Source organism: Myotis nattereri (genome assembly GCF_964212035.1).
Source record: "Myotis nattereri genome assembly, chromosome: 4".
Taxonomy (NCBI): Eukaryota; Metazoa; Chordata; class Mammalia; order Chiroptera; family Vespertilionidae; genus Myotis; species Myotis nattereri.
In genome coordinates, this window is record NC_138079.1 from 87,584,715 (window position 1) to 87,602,711 (window position 17,997).

Consider the following 17,997-nt stretch of genomic DNA (forward strand, 5'->3'; position numbering starts at 1 on the left):
AAGATCTACTGGAGCCAGGCCATCTGCGGAGATCCCATGATATAGGAAAACATCAGGGTCTGTAATACATTAGCATCCTCTAAAAGTCATGGTTTGTTAAAGTGTGAATCAGGTTTCTGCTGAGATCACAGAAGGCTGGAAAATATGCATCAGAATCTGATTATAGGCCCCTTGTATGAAGTGCTTTTGTATGGTTTCAAGTGGTTTCATTCAGTCTTTCTTGCAACTGTGTTGGATTTTTTCCTGGTGCACAACAGTCCTCTTTCCACTTGGTGGTTAGGTGGTTGGAGGAGGTGAAATCCCAGGATCCCTGATCATGTCCACTGTATGAGAGAGGAAGTCCTTAGCAGTCCAAAAATGGAACTGTCCTGTTCCTAAGGCTGTATTTACTGTTATTTAGTGTAGGAGCGAGGGGACATTTTGGAGGGAGAGGTAAAAGTTTGGATATCTGTGTTATCGAGTAGATCTATAACTCTGATAATAGGGCTATCTGTTTTTCCTTGTATTTACATGTTAGAAGATATTTCTCTAAAGGGAAAAAATGAAGTACCTAATGTTCACAGCTAATAAGATCATTGTAGAAATTACCAGAGAAGGGGGAAAAGCACATAATTACTCTTACTCAGAACAAGAACTACCTTCTTTGGTGTCCTAGTCATGCATGTACTTAAAAGTTATGTTAGAAATAAAGTTTAGCCGAAACCGGTTTGGCTCAGTGGATAGAGCGTCGGCCTGCGGACTGAAGGGTCCCAGGTTCGATTCCGGTCGAGGGCATGTGCCTGGGTTGCGGGCACATCCCCAATGGGAGATGTGCAGGAGGCGGCTGATCGATATTTCTCTCTCATCAATGTTTCTGACTCTCTCTGTCTCTCTCCCTTCCTCTCTGTGAAAAATCAATAAAATATATTAAAAATAAATCTTTAATAAGAAATAAAGTTTAGTGAAATAAATCAGAGAAAGACAAATACCCTATGATTTCACTTATGTGGAATCTAAAAAAAAACCAACACAAAATAAATTAACAATTGAAACAGAAACAAAACTCATAGATACGAACAATCTGATGGTAGCCAGATGGGAGGGAGTTTGGGGGAATGGATGAAAAGTGGAAGGGATTAAGAAGTACAATGGGCAGCCACAAAAAAGTCACGGGGATGCTAAGTACAGTTTAGGGAATATAGTCAAACAATACCATAACCATTTACGGTGTCAGGTGGGTATAAGAGTTACTGGAGGATTACTTTGTAAGTCATATAAATGTCTAATCACTATGTTGTATACCTGAAAATAATATAATATTGAATGGCAAGTGTAACTGAAAAAAATTTTTTAAAGCATAAGCTCTGACCTTTAAAAAAAGTTTCAGCCGAGACCGGTTTGGCTCAGTGGATGGAGCGTCGGCCTGCAGACTGAAAGGTCCCAGGTTCGATTCCGGTCAAGGGCATGTACCTGGGTTGCGGGCACATCCCCAGTAGGAGATGTGCAGGAGGCGACTGATCGATGTTTCTCTCCCATCGATGTTTCTAACTCTCTATCTCTCTCCCTTCCTCTCTGTAAAAAATCAATAAAATATATTAAAAAAAAAAAAGTTTCAAATCATGTTTAAAAAATAGAGAAAGCTAAAGTATATGACAGAAAAAAACAAAATGATAAGGAATCAAAGGACAGAAAGTTAAAAGTAAGTAAATAAAAGCTAAAGAAATAGGCTATTGGTTAAACAAATCAAAAGTACATAAAGCCAGCTAAAAGGTCATCATCTTCCAAATGATGACAAAAAACACAGGCAGAGTAGAGACCTGGAGACCATGAGCGTACCATGACCCCTGAGCTAGAGTTTCCAATTCAATTATTCTCTTGACACCAGGGGTCCCCTGAAGGAGGCCCATGACCCTGGGTGTACCTCCCCACAGGGTCAAGCTGCATGGCACATCTGTGTCGTTAGATGTGTAGGCTGCACGGGTCTGATTAACTGGGACTGTCCCGGATTATCCCGCTACACTGTGTCCAGCCAGGAATCATTACTCACCTGCTAAGTCATCGTCCACTCACTGTCCCATGAGTAGGGGCCTTCACCACCTAGTGAACACTGGGGACCCCATTATCTCAATACTCAGGGCTACTTGAGACCCACAGGTCTAAGTAAGTCTTTCTATTATTCCTTCTAGACTATTTGCTTTTCAAATCTTTATAGGTTAGGCAGGGTGAAGCCCTGAGCCTCAGAGGTGGGACACTGAGCTGCCAAGTGGAAGGGAAGGCTCTGCTGTTGAACACCCATGAGGATTTCAGAAAAGGGCTCTGGGTTTACATCCTGGCTCTGCCACTTACTAGCTACGTGCCCTTGGGGAAATTATACTTCTGTGAGCTTCAGTTTCCAATTTGTAAGATATTATTAGTGTATTCTTACTATGTGAGTGTTGCACAGTAATTAGGTCAGGAATTCATTTGGCACAGATGATACAGTGTTTTGTTTAAAAGTTAGAATAATCAGAGATTTTTTATTTAATAAAGACTTGAGTGTACAATTCTATAATACATCATCTGTATATTGCATTGTGTGTTCACCACCCCAAGTCAAGACTCCTTCCATTACCATTTACCCCCGCACCCTTTACCCTCTTCTACCTCCCTCTGCCCCCTTTTCCTTCTGGTAACCACCATATTTTTGTGTATTTTTCTTTTTTGCTTAATCCCTTCACCATTTTTAAGGGAATCAGTTGGAGGGTAGCATAGCTACAGAACACTTCAGAACTCATCTTTCTGGGCTAATCCATGAAGTGACTCCAAGGGACTTCTTGATGAAGACACTCATTAGCCAGGAAGGTGTCAAAACTCTGCTTTTGGAGGAAGGGCAACTTATACCCATTTTCCTCAAGTAAGGGTCTTAACCACTGAGGCTCATGTACACTTAGACGCACTTATTTCCCCCTTGGAAAAAAGTGGTGAACTGACAGGAGGGACTTCTGTCCTAACTAACGTAGTTGTGAGCCATACAAGAGACTGTACAATTGTGCTACCTTCTTCCCATGGAGACCTCTCAGCAGAAGGCGGAGCTGTCTGCCTAGGTGCACACCTACTTGGAACTGAGACAAGGCTAAAGGAACTGCAGAAGAGCCTTCATGGGCCCATCCCCCTTTAACTTCAAGTCAGGGCAGACGTTCATCTGCCAATCTCAGGGAAGAGCCTGTTTTATTAAGCGTGGCAACCCGAAACATACCACATTTTAAGGAGAAATCAACACATATTTGCTGGCAAAGTGGGGGGCCAAGGAGGGATGAGAGTAAGTCTCTAAAAAAGAAAGGCACAGCACCCAGGTTCTTATTGTTGACTTTAATGCCACGTGAGGGTACTGAGGCTCCATGTACCAAAGCACTCACAGATAAGTAATGAAAGAACACAGGAAGTGCTTTACTGTGCACACAAGCCCAACACCATACAGAAGGAAGACAATGAGCCCAGGTGACCTCCCACACTCCAGACTCATCACTGCACCCAGGCTTTGCTCCCACCTCCTCTAACCCCCTGCCACCCCACCCTCCCCCCAATTAACATATGTATACATATATGTTTATTCCAGAAAGTGCTTCTCCTACCCCAGTTCCCAATACTCCAGCTTCTGATGGATTAAAGCCTCCCTCTTAAGGATCATGAGGCAGGCACCACCTTCATGAAAGAGCCCCAGCAAAATGGTCCCCAAGAAAGCTTAATCACTTATATCAGACTCAAATACAGACAGGAGGTGTGCAGAAGGCTGATGTTTGAAATTCTAACCTGGATCAAACTGCTCGGTGTGCGTAGTTTTTGTTCTGTTGTTGTTGTGTATCTGGAGCCTCTTTCAGGTTCCAGCTTACACCAAGATCACACACTGAGGCTCACCCCACTTTGTGGTTTGCAAAAGTCCGTTTCCTACTCCTCCAATGAGCAACCCAGAACAGCACGATTGTACCACCTGATTAGCCTGAGGCTCAGACAGTTCCCAGAATATCCTAAGCTCCGGGAAGAAAGAATAGAAGCTTTCAGAGCACAACTGACTGCTTTCCAAACGCTAAGCACAGGACAGCCTGGTGAACTAGCCAGAGGTAGAAAAAGAATGGTGACAATTCCTCTATTTCTTCTATTTAGAGCACTGCCCAAAGAATTCCTCCACTGGGATGACATAATGTGGTTCACTGTGGTTTTGTTTCCGTCTTTTTTGTTGCCATTAAGTATTTTATTGAATTTTGTTATGGCCCCCATTATACCATAGAGTCCTGTCTCCTAAAACTTCCACCTTCCCAACCAGTGAGCATGGCACCTGGGAGAGAAGGTGCCCAAAGTCAAAAGGGAAGCTCCAGAGGCAGCACTTTGACACATCACTAACCAGGGCCTGTCCCATGGCAGGATGAATCTAGTCCATTGTCAGGGTGAGAGGCATTTACTGACATTATGCACAAGAATTCTATAAAAATATACCTTCCTTCGATCAGAGAGAAGCATTCAACCCTTCTTACACTCTGGGCCTGGCCATTTAGAGTTAAAAAGGGACCCAACTGGGAGAAGTCACTTTCTCAGAGACAACCTTTACTCGGAGGCCATCACCACAAACCACCAACTCCAAGAGCACTGTTCAGGCTGGCCTTGGCCTCTTATCAGAGAATGGCCAAACTGGGCCACTGAACTCGTTCACTCCATTTAAAAAGAGCTCTAAGCTGGATGCCAGTGTCCTGGCTCTTTCTGGTCTACTGGCCTAGAACCCGGTCTCCCCACAATGGCACAGAGCACACGACCTTGAGGACATCGCAGAGGGAAAGAGAAATGGGTGTCTCTAATGAGAGGCACAGGGACAGCGTCCCTGTAGCCCCAAGCAAGTCTTCCAGGGCCCATTCTTAGCAAACCTGCATTTGAGCATACCAGCTGCTTCGGGTCTTGCATGTACAGGCTCTAAATGACCAAGCACTGTGATGCGCTGTGCTGGGGGTGGGAAAGAGAAGGGGTCAAGCCCGGGTTACTGAAAGCGATGGGCTTAATTATCTGCTCTCTACTCACATTGACTTCTTCCTAAATAGCTTGCCTCGGTGTCTGTCAAAAAATCAACGTGGTTGAACCACAACGTGTATTAGGCAGTAACACCAATCAGAGCAACTTAAACCAAAGGCAAGAGGCATGTTGTTGAGCTGAACTCCAAGCAGGGACATCAGCTCCAGAAACGTGACGATCCATTGTGGATGAGAACAATAGAAAGAATACATATCTCGGAACCAAGGAGACTGACCACTTTCCTCTTAGATCTCCATCTGTATCTCTGCTCCACTCATATAAGAATAGGATATAAGAGTGTAAAGTCATGCCATGGATCTCTGTTCCCACACACGGGCCAGGAGGTCATTGCCTCAGGGAGGAATTCAGCCAAGGGTCCAGGGCTTGGCCTTCTCTTCCTCAGAAGGAGGCAGATGTTTTCGGCTTCCTCTTGCCCTACATCACCAATCTGGTCTTGTAAGACTTGAGATCAGTGAGGCTGTCCTCACCAGCTTTTCACATATAACAAAATCTCCCTCCAAGAACACCCCAAAACAGCCAAGTACAATCATGAGTACAGAGAGAAGCCCTTATTGCAGCACAGAAATGCTACACTCCAAATACTGGTGCTGCAAAGTCTTCCTTTAGGAGATGCATGTCCATACCCTGACTAGCTGCTCCAGGCTGCACACAGAGTGAGAAGGAAACGCAGTGGGAGCAGAACCTCGTGGATCTTTTTTTCTCTCTGAAATGTGGGGAGTAAAACATCACGGAGGTTTGCTGCTGTCTTCCTACAGCCCCTGGGATAGCAGTGCCTCTCACCCAGCCCTTCCGTTTCTTCTCTAGGACAGATACTCTCCTAGAAGGAGAATGTCAGTGGGATAAAGCAAGGTTTAAAAAACAGAGGGTTCCACCTGAAACTAATACAAAATAATATTGAATGTAAACTGTAATTGGAAAAAAGAAAAATAGTCAAAGGGATGTAAAGAACAGCATAGGGCATATAGTCAATAATGTTGTAATCATTGATGTCAGATGGGTCCTTTGTAAGGTAGGTAAATGTCTAACCACTATGCTGTACACCTGAAATTAATATAATAAAATATGTCAACTGTAATTAAAACATAAAAAATATTTTTTTAAAAGAGGGGGATCCCATCAAAGGGTTCACCACAAACTGGAGCCTGACAGATGAAATGGCAGCCCAAGAGGTATTCTGAGCCTCCAGAAAGGATGTGACATCTCAAAGATAACAGATGTAGACACCTTGCCTGCTTGACTTAGAGAATCTTCAAAAGGCGCCCCTCAAATTTATAATCCAGCCCTGTGAGAAGATAACCCTTCAAGCAAGGAAGGTTTGTGGAAGATAGAAGCCAAGGCCCAAAGCAGGGCTGTAAACATTGTGCTTTTCTAAGGCCAACCTGGTGCATAGTTTTGGTAACTATGGTTACATCTCCAAAAAGTGGTGAAGAATACATTTTGGGAGGAAAGAGTCTTTTCACATCTTCAAACAAAGTAGGGGACTCTTCTTGGGGAAGGAGGGAAAGAAGGTGCTCCTTCTTCAGCCAGAGACTGTGGAGTGGCTGTCTGGATAAAATCCCCCATCATGTTCTACATTCACACCTATACGCTGAGCACAAGGAAGGAACACCTGCACAGGGCTGAGGAAGTGACTGTGCCTATATTATTTTGGTAATGTGGCTCTAAAAAGGGCAGAGACTCTCTTGCAAAGTCAAGAAAGTAACAAAACCTCTCTGGACTTCCTGGCCAAGCCCAAGCTAGCCAGACCCATTGGCCTCAGGTAAAGACTGCCCTGCCTGGAGGAGAGGCCAGGTAAGTTCAGGTACCAGGATCCTGTGGGCCACAAGCCCTGAGCCTGACCCCAAGGAATAGCAGGGGAGACTAGAGCTGCACCTCCGTCCACTTGGAGCTGTGCCTCCGGGCTCAGTCCTCACCTCAGCAGGTTCCGGGGCAGTCAGGAGCCCTTCCAGGGATCTGACTCCCAGATCCACTAAGGGGAATGAATACCCTCCCTGAAGGGGCTCTATTCCCTACCAGGACTACTCACCACCATGTGATCTTGAACTCATAGATGGGGCGCTTGCAGTAGTAGTGGTTGATGAGGTGTTTGTCACACACCCCAATGCACTGGTGGTCCACGACAAGGCCCTGGGCTCTCAGGTCTGTGACCAGGCAGTGCAGCAGGTCATAAACATCAGCCACAGCCTCCCAGGGCCCAAAAGACACATCCACTTCACAGTGGTGCTCAAATAGCTGCCCATCACTCTCGCTCCGTTCAAAGCGCAGAGAGTTGAGAAGTGGACACTCATAGGGGGTGATGGGCATCTCCTCCTTGAAGACACAGACCTTGAGCTTGGCAAAGCGGGCCTTCCGCTGGACTGCGCGTAGCCGGGCAATCTCCACAATCCGCTCCAAATGGTCTATGGGGATGAATACAGCAGCCATCACTGGGACGGGGCTTAACAGGTAGGGAGTGGGGCAAGGCAGTGGGAGGGCACAGAGAGCCCCAGTGATGGCAGGATCCAAGTAGGAAGAGACAGATTCCTGGGGAAGAGAGTCTCTGGGCCTATGCAGGACACAAAGTTAAAGAGGGGTCATGGCTCTCCACTGCAAAAGGAAATCAAGGGGATGGGATGAGGACCATCCTTTTGAAATGTGGTTTGATGACAGTCACAGGCAAAGTGGGCACCCCCTAACCTGTATCTTCCCAGTGGGACCAAGAAAGAGTTGGATTCTCTCGTGTCTCAAGTAATACACGTGAACCTTGTTCTGGTGGCGAGCTAGGCACTGCCAGATGCCTTGCAACCCTCCTTCCCCGTGTACCCTGGCTGTCCCAGGACCTGACCCCTCACCTTTGTAATAGGGCATGAGTCCCAGAAATGCCTGGCGCACTTTCTCCCCCTTCAGTGGCTGCATGTTCTCCAGCTGCTCCAGGAGGGGCCCGATGGCATAGAACTGGGCCTCTTTGTACACAGCCCGCACACGTTCCCGGGGCGGCAGGTCCCCAGAGCGCAGGAAATTCAGCACATCTCTGAGCAGGAAGGAAAGAAGGTTGGTGAGGAGCTGATGGAACTGTGCAGTGCCACATAGTGGTTAGGGCACAGAATCTGGAACCAGACCGCCAGCTGTGTAACCTTGGGTATGTGAACTTAACCTTTCTGTGCCTTGATTTTCTCATCTGTAAAATGGGGGGAAATAAGAAAACTACTCCATAATATTATAGGATTAAATGAGTTAGTATATAAAAAGTGCTTAGAAAATACCTGGCTCAGAGTAAGTCCTCAGTAAGTATTAATAGTTCTTACTAGCAGTATCATTATTATAATTACAATTATTATTATTAGGTATATATAGGAATAATGGAAAGGTTACTAGTCTCTTAACATACATGGTTGGGCAAAAGTAGGCTTACAGTTGTGAGTACACAAAACACAATTTATTTTTGTATTGTTATTCTTATATTATTTTCCATACGAACAACTGTAAACCTACTTTTGCCCATACAATCATTTACCCATTCTTTTGTTGATGGACATTGAGTAGTTTCCAATTGGGGCTCTTAGGAGCAAAGCTACGATGAACATTCCTGCATATAAGACGTGCTGTGAACACGTGCACCAATTTCTCTTGGGTAGATGTTGGAAGTAGAATTGTTCAGTCACAGTGCATGCTTAACAAAGTGACTGTAGCATTTTACATTCCCACTAGCAATGTAGAAAAGTTCGTCTTCTACATATCCTTGCCATTAGTATTATTCTGTGGCTATATGGAGAAGGTCAAATGCCTAAACCTAACATCCTGGTTCCAGGATCTCAGAGGGAAGGGGGGAGGGGGAGGCGGAAAGAGATTAACCAAAGAATTTATATGCAAATATTCATAACCTATGGACACAGACAATAGTGCGGTAGGCCTGGGAGGGGGAAAGGTAGAGGGGGGTCAATGGGGGGGTGACATCTGTAATACTTTCAACAATAAATAGAAATTTTTAAAAATCACATACTGCATTTTCTTAAAATAAAAATTCAGTTATCTTAATTCTCTTTTCAAATTCTTTTTTTAATATACATTTTTATTGATTTCAGAGAGGAAAGGAGAGAGAGAGAGAAACATCAATGATGAGAGAGAATCATTGATCGGCTGCCTCTTGCAGGCCCCCCTACTGGGGATCGAGTCCACAACCCAGGAATGTGCCCTTGACCGGAACCAAACCCAGGACCCTTTAGTCCGCAGGCCAATGTTCTATCCACTGAGCGAAATCAGTTAGGGCTCTTTTCAAATTGTTTAGTGCTAAGAGTAATCCGATCCATCACTGGATGGTGTGGCAAGGGCTTTTCTGTAAAGATATGTGAGTAAATTCCATGATTAAGCTGTCACCCCTCTAGTTAGTCTATGGCTATAAGGCAACACCAGCTAACACTCAAATATTAATCCGCGTCAGCTACTATTATGTGTTATCCCACTGAAGCCTTTCAACAATATTATTATGGGATAAGTGCCATCTTATGTCCATTTCATAAATGAGGAAAAAAGTGGGGGTTCAAAGACGTTAAGGAACAACCTTGCTCAAGGGGCCACAATTAGCCAGAGGCTCAGATGCAGAAACGGCTGACTCCAAGTCCACACCCACAGTGGTCCGGACTGTAATCCAAAGCGCTCTTCATTGATCACAATGGGAAACTGTCCCAAGTGGAGGCTCAAGCAGTCTCCGTGGCAGGTGCTAGGGGTGTGTGAGCTACACCAGCAGAGAAATTTACCCCAGCAAATGCCCTAAATTCCTATTTTACTTTATCTGAGTCTTTTTTTTAATTGCTTTTACAGAGAGAGAGAAACATCAATTTGATGTTTCACTTATTTATGCACTAACTAGTAGCCCTGCGCATGAATCCATGCGCCAGTAGGTCGCTGCCGCTCTCCTGTAGCTCTCCGCCCGCTGCTGCCCTCCTGTAGCTCCTCCCATGCCCACCCCCATAGCTTGTTTCCCTGCCCTCTCCTGTAGTTCTCCACCTCACACTTGCTTGCTGCTCTGCCCCATCCTGTAGCTCTCTGCTGCCTGCTTGAAGCCAGTAGGTCACTGCTGCCCTCCTGTAGCTCTCCGCCCACTGTCCCGCCCTCCTGTAGCTTCCCCCTCCCTCCTTCCCCTCATAGCCTGCTGTGCTGCCCTCTCCTGTAGCTCTGCGCAGCCCACTTGTACCTTGCTGGCCCACCCTCCTGCTGATCCGTGATCCGGTTGTGATGCACTTGGTCGTTATGCCTCAGGGCATAATGGCTAATTAGCATATTATACTCTTATTATATAGGATTGGTTGCTTCTTGTATGTGCCCTGACCGGGGATCAAACCTGCAACCTTGTTGTATCGGGAAGATGCTCTAACCAATTGAGCTACCCTGCCAGGACACTTCATCTGAGTCTTTCAACAACTTCATCTGCTGCTGATGAATCATAGGCCCCTGGAGCCTAGCAGTCTGAGGATAAATGCCACAATATCCTACTTTTCTGCCCAACACCCTTGCCTGCTCTGTCATTCTCCAGCTAAAGCCAAATCCTATTCCCCTCCCCACGACCCCTCCTCAAACTGGTCCTCCAGGATCTTAAGCAAACCTTGGTAAGCTCTGAAAAACATATCCCTAGGGCAAGGCCCAGCCACGAGTGTTGTGGGAGCTGCCAGCTGGGGCCAGCGCTTTCCTCCCCCAAACAGCCTGCAAACAAAAACCTTTTTATAGCTCTGCCCAGCAATGTGACACTTTGTTTTCTCAGCTCTGGAGGCTGCGGACAACCCCAAACCAATGGAGAAACCCATATGCTTCAGAGCAAGTTATCTGACCAGAGTCTCCTTTCTGAGGAGGAAAATGACCTTCTCCCCATGTGGGAAATGCTACTTGGAGGCCATCACAGGTGCAGTGATTGAGAGCTTCTGCCTCCCTGGTCGTTTTGTCCAAGGTCAAGGACCACGCTCATTCTTCGGTCATCTCCACAGTCAGACTGGAGGGGAAAGAGCTTCAGCCACACACTCTGAATGGACCAGGCCAGGGGTCACACCAAGGCTCTCTATTTAATCCGCATGACAGGCCTGCGGGGCCGCTATAACTGTTTCTCATTTCACCAACAAGGAAACTGAAAAAAGTCTTTAAATGGTTTATGTGTAAGGTTGTCAGAAGTCCTTTTTTGGGAAAGACTATTTTTTGAGAGTCTGTGTTTCCATGTTTTAGTGTTAAAATGACAGTAATAATTGAAGGTTCTTTTGTTTTTTGGAAACTTTTCTGGGCAACATTGAAGGATGGCAACCCTTTGTTGGCCCTTCCCACACCTTTCCTGTTCATTTGTTTTAAACTTCTATGCTCAGCTGGTGTAGCTCAGCAGTTGAGCATTGGCCCAGGAGGCAAGAGGTCACCAGTTCGATTCCTGGTCAGGGCACATGCCTGGGTTGTGATCCCCGGTGGGAAGCCTGAGGGGGGCAGCTGATCGATGATGTTTCTCTCTCATCGATGTTTCTATCGCTCTATCCTTCTCCCTTCTTCTCTCTCTAAAAAATCAATAAAAACATTTGTTTTAATCTATTGAAAAAAGTCAGGGAACTACTGTCACACAACCTGCTTCCTCCCTAAGGGCAACGCTGACCCCCAGAATCTGATCTGAGGGTATTCTCCAAAAAGCTGTTTTGAAGCTCCCCATCTCTAGATGGGATCACACCTATTCCTTTCCACAAGATGACAACTCCACAGTCTTAAATGACGTAGGATAGAAGCAGGTGCATCACAACCAGCCAGTGTGGGTTACCTGAGATTTCTCCAGCTGTCCCTGTCTCATCTGGAAAAGAAACTAAAAATTTTGATCCATTTTAATAGACATATTTATGAAATTCTGTCAGTATGTTCTCTCCTCTTCTAGGTTCTATGGAAGATACTAAAGCCCCATGCCCACCCAGGCCCCTCATTTGCTAGGACCACAAAGATGATCGCAGAGGGAGAAACATACCCGAAGTGCGAGCCGTCCCGGTCAATGAAGTACCGGCCCTCAGCGTCAGTGGGGATGTAATGCCGCCCACTGAACATGGCTGCCAGCATGGTGTCTTCGTAGCGCCGCAGGGTGGACAGGCGTGTGGTGAAGTGAGCCCCTCCGATGTTAAGGGGAACAACCTCAGGAAACTGAAAAACAAACAAACAAAAAAAACAAAAAAAAAAACACGCAAAACAGCTGCATGTTCAGCCAGGTGAGAAAAATGACAGCCGGGCTGCTCTGTCTGCAGTCTTCTTGGGTCTGATCAAAGCCTCCCCATTCAGTCAGTCACCCCAAACCAAAACCCAGGAGTCTTCCTGAAACACTCCCCTCTCCTCCCTTTCCCCGCACTCACCAGTTGCCAAGCCCTATCCATCCTCCTGACAACTCCTAAATCAGGTCCCTCCACCCCAATCCTGTTGTTTCCGCTCTAGAGTTCAAAGCCTTCATTGTCCTCCATTCACTTCCTGAATTTACCATTTTTGTACCGGTGCTCATGCTGTCTTCTCTGTCCAAAATGCTCTTACCGCTATCCCTTTGCCCATCTAGCAGCTGCGATTGCCCCCCATGGTGGTGTACACTGTTCACTGCAGGTGCCTGGATGAGAGTAATCTGCTAGCCCAGATGTGTGTTCTTTTTCCAATTCACACCCAGGCACCATATAGGTTAGCAGCAGCCACTCATTCTAAGAGCTTCTATTCAAGTTCTACTTGGTGAGCATTTCTGCTCTATTGTCCCTTGCCAGCTCACAAGACAGAGTTAACCAAACACTCCTTCCATTGTTGCCTTCACTGTATGCCGCATTCTTCTCCATTACAGTGCCTAGCACACTACACTGGTGATTTATTTTCTTCTGGCGGCCCACTCTTCTAGACCCCAAGCTCCTGAGGCAGGAACAGTATCTTGTTCCCAATCGTGAGGCCGCCCACAGCAGGGCTTGTGGATGTCTGTCGAATAATTCCTTCTTCATCTGTAGTGTGAGATGAGTCCCAGTCCAGCTAAGGTTTTGGAGGCAAGGACAGGGTGAAGAACAGGGAATGATGGGATAGCGTTGTCCTGAGAAGCTCTAGGTCAGTGATGGCGAACCTATGACACAGGAACTCATTTTTTTTTTGGTTGATTTTTCTTTGTTAAATGGCATTTAAATATATAAAATAAATATCAAAAGTATAAGTCTTTGTTTTACTATGGTTGCAAATATCAAAAAATTTCTATATGTAACACGGCACCAGAGTTAAGTTAGGGTTTTTCAAAATGCTGACACGCCGAGCTCAAAAGGTTCGCCATCACTGCCCTAGGTTCTCCCTAAAATGCTTGGGATGTTTTCTGTTCTTTTTCTTTTTTGATATCTTTCACTGCTCATGATGTTGAAAGAAACAAGGGCAGTCCTCTCTAATTTTCCAACTCTCCTCTTCCAGATTAACATTTTGTCCCAGTGCATACTTTTCAATATTACGACATCTCTCAGGCTCCAGTGAAAGTCTATGTATATTTATTTAGTAAGTCCTTTTCTCCAGCTTTCAAATTCTTTGTGAGTAAAGCAGGGTAAATATACATTAAATAAAAGTTACCCAGAGCCTTGCACAGTGCCTGTCTCACAGTAAACACCCAAATATGCACTGAACGGGTGAATGAAATAGTATTGACAGTTCCATGTATATATGTACTGTCACTCTTCTGCACCCCAAGGACAGGAAATGCCTTCTGCTTATTCGATAGCTCCTCTAAAGCTGTTCTAGGTGCATAGCAAGGACTCAAATAATCTATGTGCATACCAAAGATATCTCATACCAGTCCAAGTGTTTGCTCCATATTAGAGAGGAAAAGACTGAGGCAGAGAGGAGAAAGCAACCAAAAAACAGTTTTAGATCGCCCATGGAGCCATGTACTCTGTGGGGGCGCTGGCCCTGGAGTCTTGGCCTCCAGTCTCTGAGTCCTGTACTCTTTCCTCCAAACCACATGGTCCCCCCAATGACAACGAACACAAAAACAGTACCACCGTGTCTCTAATGCAGTGGTTCTCAACCTTCCTAATGCCGCGACCCTTTAATACAGGTCCTCATGTTGTGGTGAACCCCAACCATAAAATTATTTTTGTTGCTACTTCATAACTGTAATGTTGCTACTGTAAACAATATGTAATTATATATGTGTTTTCCGATGGTCTTAGGCGACCCCTGTGAAAGGGTCGTTCGACCCCCAAAGGGGTCGCGACCCACAGGTTAAGAACCGCTGCTCTAATGGCTCCTTTTTCCCAACTGCAAAGAGTACTTCTAGAGTTTTGCTCATTTCCACAAGGGCCTCCTGATGTTAACACTATGGACTTGTAGCCTCCAAATAACACTGTCTGGTTCCCCAAAGCCTCACCTAGCCCTGCCCAGCCCCTCTGGGGCGCTGTCCATTCTCCTGTTTCCACACATCACATTCTCCCACATCTGACTCTCCCTTAGCTCCTCCTCCTTTCTAGTCTCTCTCTTCAGGGCGCTGCAGTGCCAACCTCTCCTACTCTTTTCCCTCTTCCACGGGCCATTCCAGGTGTTACTATGATGCTGTCATTCACACGAAGGCCAGGGGAAGCCACTGGGCACCACAGCACGGCAGCTGGTGAGGGAAAGCCAGGGAGCTGTCGGATGAGGGTGGACACACCAACCACTGGCCTGCTTTCTACCTGCACACAGTGCCTTACTCCGCTGGCAGGGCAGCCGGACACGGGGTGTGGGTGACCACCAAGGCCTCTTGGATTTTCTCGGAGGCACGATCATCTCTTGGGGCTCCCAGGACCCCTTTGCACGGACTAAATCAACCTTCCTGGCAGTGAATACTGGAAGGAGGGGTTCGGGGCCAGGTGACCTCTGTGGCAGGGAAGACACACCTGGTGCATTTTACGGGCGGGGGAGGGGACAGCCCCTCTGGAGCCGCCCTCAGCCCGACCCGGGATCCCCGAACCTAGCGGGCTGGCACCCCAAGGTCAGCTCTGCCCAGCACCTGCGGATCCATCCCCCTGCGCTCCTCCCCCAGCCCGCTCCGTGCAGGTACCTCCTGGGGTAGCAGGGGCAGCGCGTGCCCCGCCTGCGTGGCCGTCGGGGTGGCCGGCTCCAGAAAGTCGTCCTCGGCGTCGGAGCTGGACATGGCACCGTCCGGGCGACGGCTGTCTGGCTCCCGCCCCGTGACTACCACCATCCCTCTGGCTCTGGGTCGTGGGCGCGGCTTCGGGCAGGCGGGCAACGGACCCGGCGGCGCTAGCGGGGAGCAGCGCCCGGCATGACGCGAGGCCGCCGGCGAGCGGGGTGGGGCGGAGAGCGCGGCGCGGGGGGCCGGGGCCGCCGCTCCCTCAGCCTGCGGACCGGGCAGCGGGCCACCGCGGGGACCACCAGCTGGGCGCCTGACGCTACCGCCTCCCGCTACTGGCCGGGCCCGGCTGGCCCCGCCCCTGATTGGCAGGAAGCTCGCCCAGTCCTAGGGCAGGGAGAGCGGTCAGCCCGCGCCTGAGTGGCTACTGGGGCCGGCCGGCTTGTCTGTCCTGCTCTGATTGGCCCTCTGACCTGCGGACACGCCTTCTCCCCATCACTGGTCCCCCAAGCAGCGGGAGGCACCGCCTCTGAGTGGGGGCACCACCTCGGAGTGGGCCTGATGGTTGGCTCAGCGGGTGGCTCCGTGGTCGCCGTGTAGAAACCTTATTTTCTTTCATCTGTCCTTTTATTTTTATGTTTTCCCTTTGACTCAAATTGGCCTCACAGCGCCCTGACTCACCTCCCTCTCACTTGCTGGATCATTCAGCGCTCAGGACAAGGAGGTTCTGGTCCACATCAAATAATATGAAGAAGGAAGCCTCCGGCCTGTTGACCACAGAGAAAGGGTTTTGGTCAAACTAGAGATACCATCTAGGCCTTCGCTGTGTTTCGGCGCCAGAACAGCCCACCCAGGGAATCCTTGCAAAACAAGACAAATCAAGGCCATGGCTGACATCAAGACCAGCTGCAATGATCAATTACCCGCTGCCCTAGCCTGACCACGACCCTGACCCTGACCCTGACCGTGACCCTAACTTAACTCCCTTCATCATGGATTAATGACTTTTCCCCCATGTAACCGTCCACTAAAAGCCACAGGGGAGCCAGTGTTTTAAGCGTTAGCTATCTGTGACTCCGGGCATGGTGCCATCTCCTTCATAAATCTTCACTTTCGTGGCTGAAAACTCCTGTTTGTGTCTCATTGGGCTTTGATGCGCACAGGCAAATGGACCCCTTCCGTCTGGTAACACCATAATGGGGGCAGCGCCTAGTAACTTGAGAGGCAGAAGGGCTCAAGACGTAGTCTTTTGTCTGCCTCCAGGGTACTGGGTCCTGTGTCCCCTCAGGTGTGGAAGTCAGGGGAATCCGGGGTAGGAGGGGGTGGCTCACTTCAGTAGAGGTGGGGTGGGAGGAAACAGCTGAGGTCACTGAGGTTGTAAGACAGAGAGGGTTCCTGTTCTTCCTGATTGCAGGAATCCAAAAAAGAAAACTCAAAATAGGGGCAACTGAGTTCAATTAAAAATGACAAGTGACGCCAAAACCGGTTTGGCTCAGTGGATAGAGCGTCGGCCTGCGGACTGAGGGGTCCCGGGTTCGATTCTGGTCGGGGGCATGTACCTGGGTTGCGGGCGTATCCCCAGTAGGGGATGTGCAGGAGGCAGCTGATCGATGTTTCTCTCTCATCGATGTTTCTAACTCTCTATCTCTCTCCCTTCCTCTCTGTGAAAAATCAATAAAATATATTTTAAAAAAAAATGACAAGTGAGTATCCATCTGGACACACAGATGGAGAGAGGTCCTACACAAAGAAGCTCAGGCTGGTGGGGTGGGGTCCAGCCTTTTGCACATCTGTTTGCAGCCTTGGATGCTGTGTTCACTGGTACAGCTGGGTCAGCTCAGGGACGCCCCTAGGGACCAAGGTTTTAGCTCTCTCAAACCATTTTTACACCCAGTTCCTCATCTGATTCTCACATTACTGTGACAGAAAAGGAAGATGAGGCCCAGAGGATTAGATCAGCATCTGGGAGGTTAGTAATGAGCTAGAGGCACAGCACTTCCTCTGTTGGACCAATCACACTCCCAGCTGTAGGTGTCTCCTGGGCTAGTGTTTTCTCCAACTTCAGTTGCATCAAAATTGCTGAAGGGGACCTTGTTAAAATATAGATTCCCAGCCCCACTTCCAGCGAATCTGATTTGGTAGGTCTGGGAGGTAGCCCTTGAATTTGCAGTCCTAACAAACCGATAGGTAACTCTGACGCTGCAGGCCTTTGAATCACACTTTGAGCAGCACCACTCTGGCCCCCAGAGGCCTTCTACCTATCACTACCATTCCAGCCTTTCTTGGAAATATCTATAACAACAACAAAAATCTATGACAAAAATTCCTTTTCATCCCTCGACAATTAGGATGTCTCCGCTGTAACAGAAACCTCAACCAACAGTGACTTAAATAATAAAAGAATTATATTATCTTGCATAACAAAAAGTCTGAGTAGATATTGGGTTGGTTCATTAAGTAACTTAACAAGGCGTTACCTGGTCCAGCTTCCTTCCATTTACCCACCCTGCCAGATGGCCTCTCCTTCCCTAGGAATCCATATGAGAAAACCATAAAACTAAGGGCTGGCAAGGAGACATTTATTCCAACACCTTAAATCAGGGTTGTATCCAGAAAATGAGAAGGAAACCCAGAGATTCAGGAGATGGGAAAGTCCATGTGCAGTTACTTGTAGGTTGCTGAATGTGTTGGAGTTTTCATTTCCATTTCTGCCAGAATTTCCTTCAGGAATGTAGCTCCTCACTTGGTGTGTTTACACAGTAGGGAGAAACCCAAGGTCGGCAGCCTGGAATGAGGACTTGCTGAGTGAGTAGGAAAGGGCTGGAGCAGGCTTCCTGGGAAAGCAGGGCAGTTTGCTGGCAGCTGCTATCGCCACCTCCCAGTGGAATGACTTCCAGGCCAGTTCACATGAGGCCTGAAGG

The 17,997-nt window shown here is 47.7% G+C and overlaps 1 protein-coding gene across 1 annotated transcript; it reads right to left on the bottom strand.

Annotated features, from left to right (window-relative positions):
• Window positions 1-3,312: 3,312 nt before the first annotated feature.
• Window positions 3,313-15,187, bottom strand: KCTD7 (potassium channel tetramerization domain containing 7; the record flags this gene model as incomplete). Its single annotated transcript, XM_081089827.1, has 4 exons — window positions 3,313-7,433; window positions 7,866-8,044; window positions 11,987-12,156; window positions 15,044-15,187. 4 exons carry the CDS (start codon window positions 15,185-15,187, stop codon window positions 7,057-7,059), a joined length of 870 nt encoding a protein of 289 aa, XP_080945953.1. The 3' UTR covers window positions 3,313-7,056.
• Between the last annotated feature and the right edge of the window lie 2,810 nt (window positions 15,188-17,997).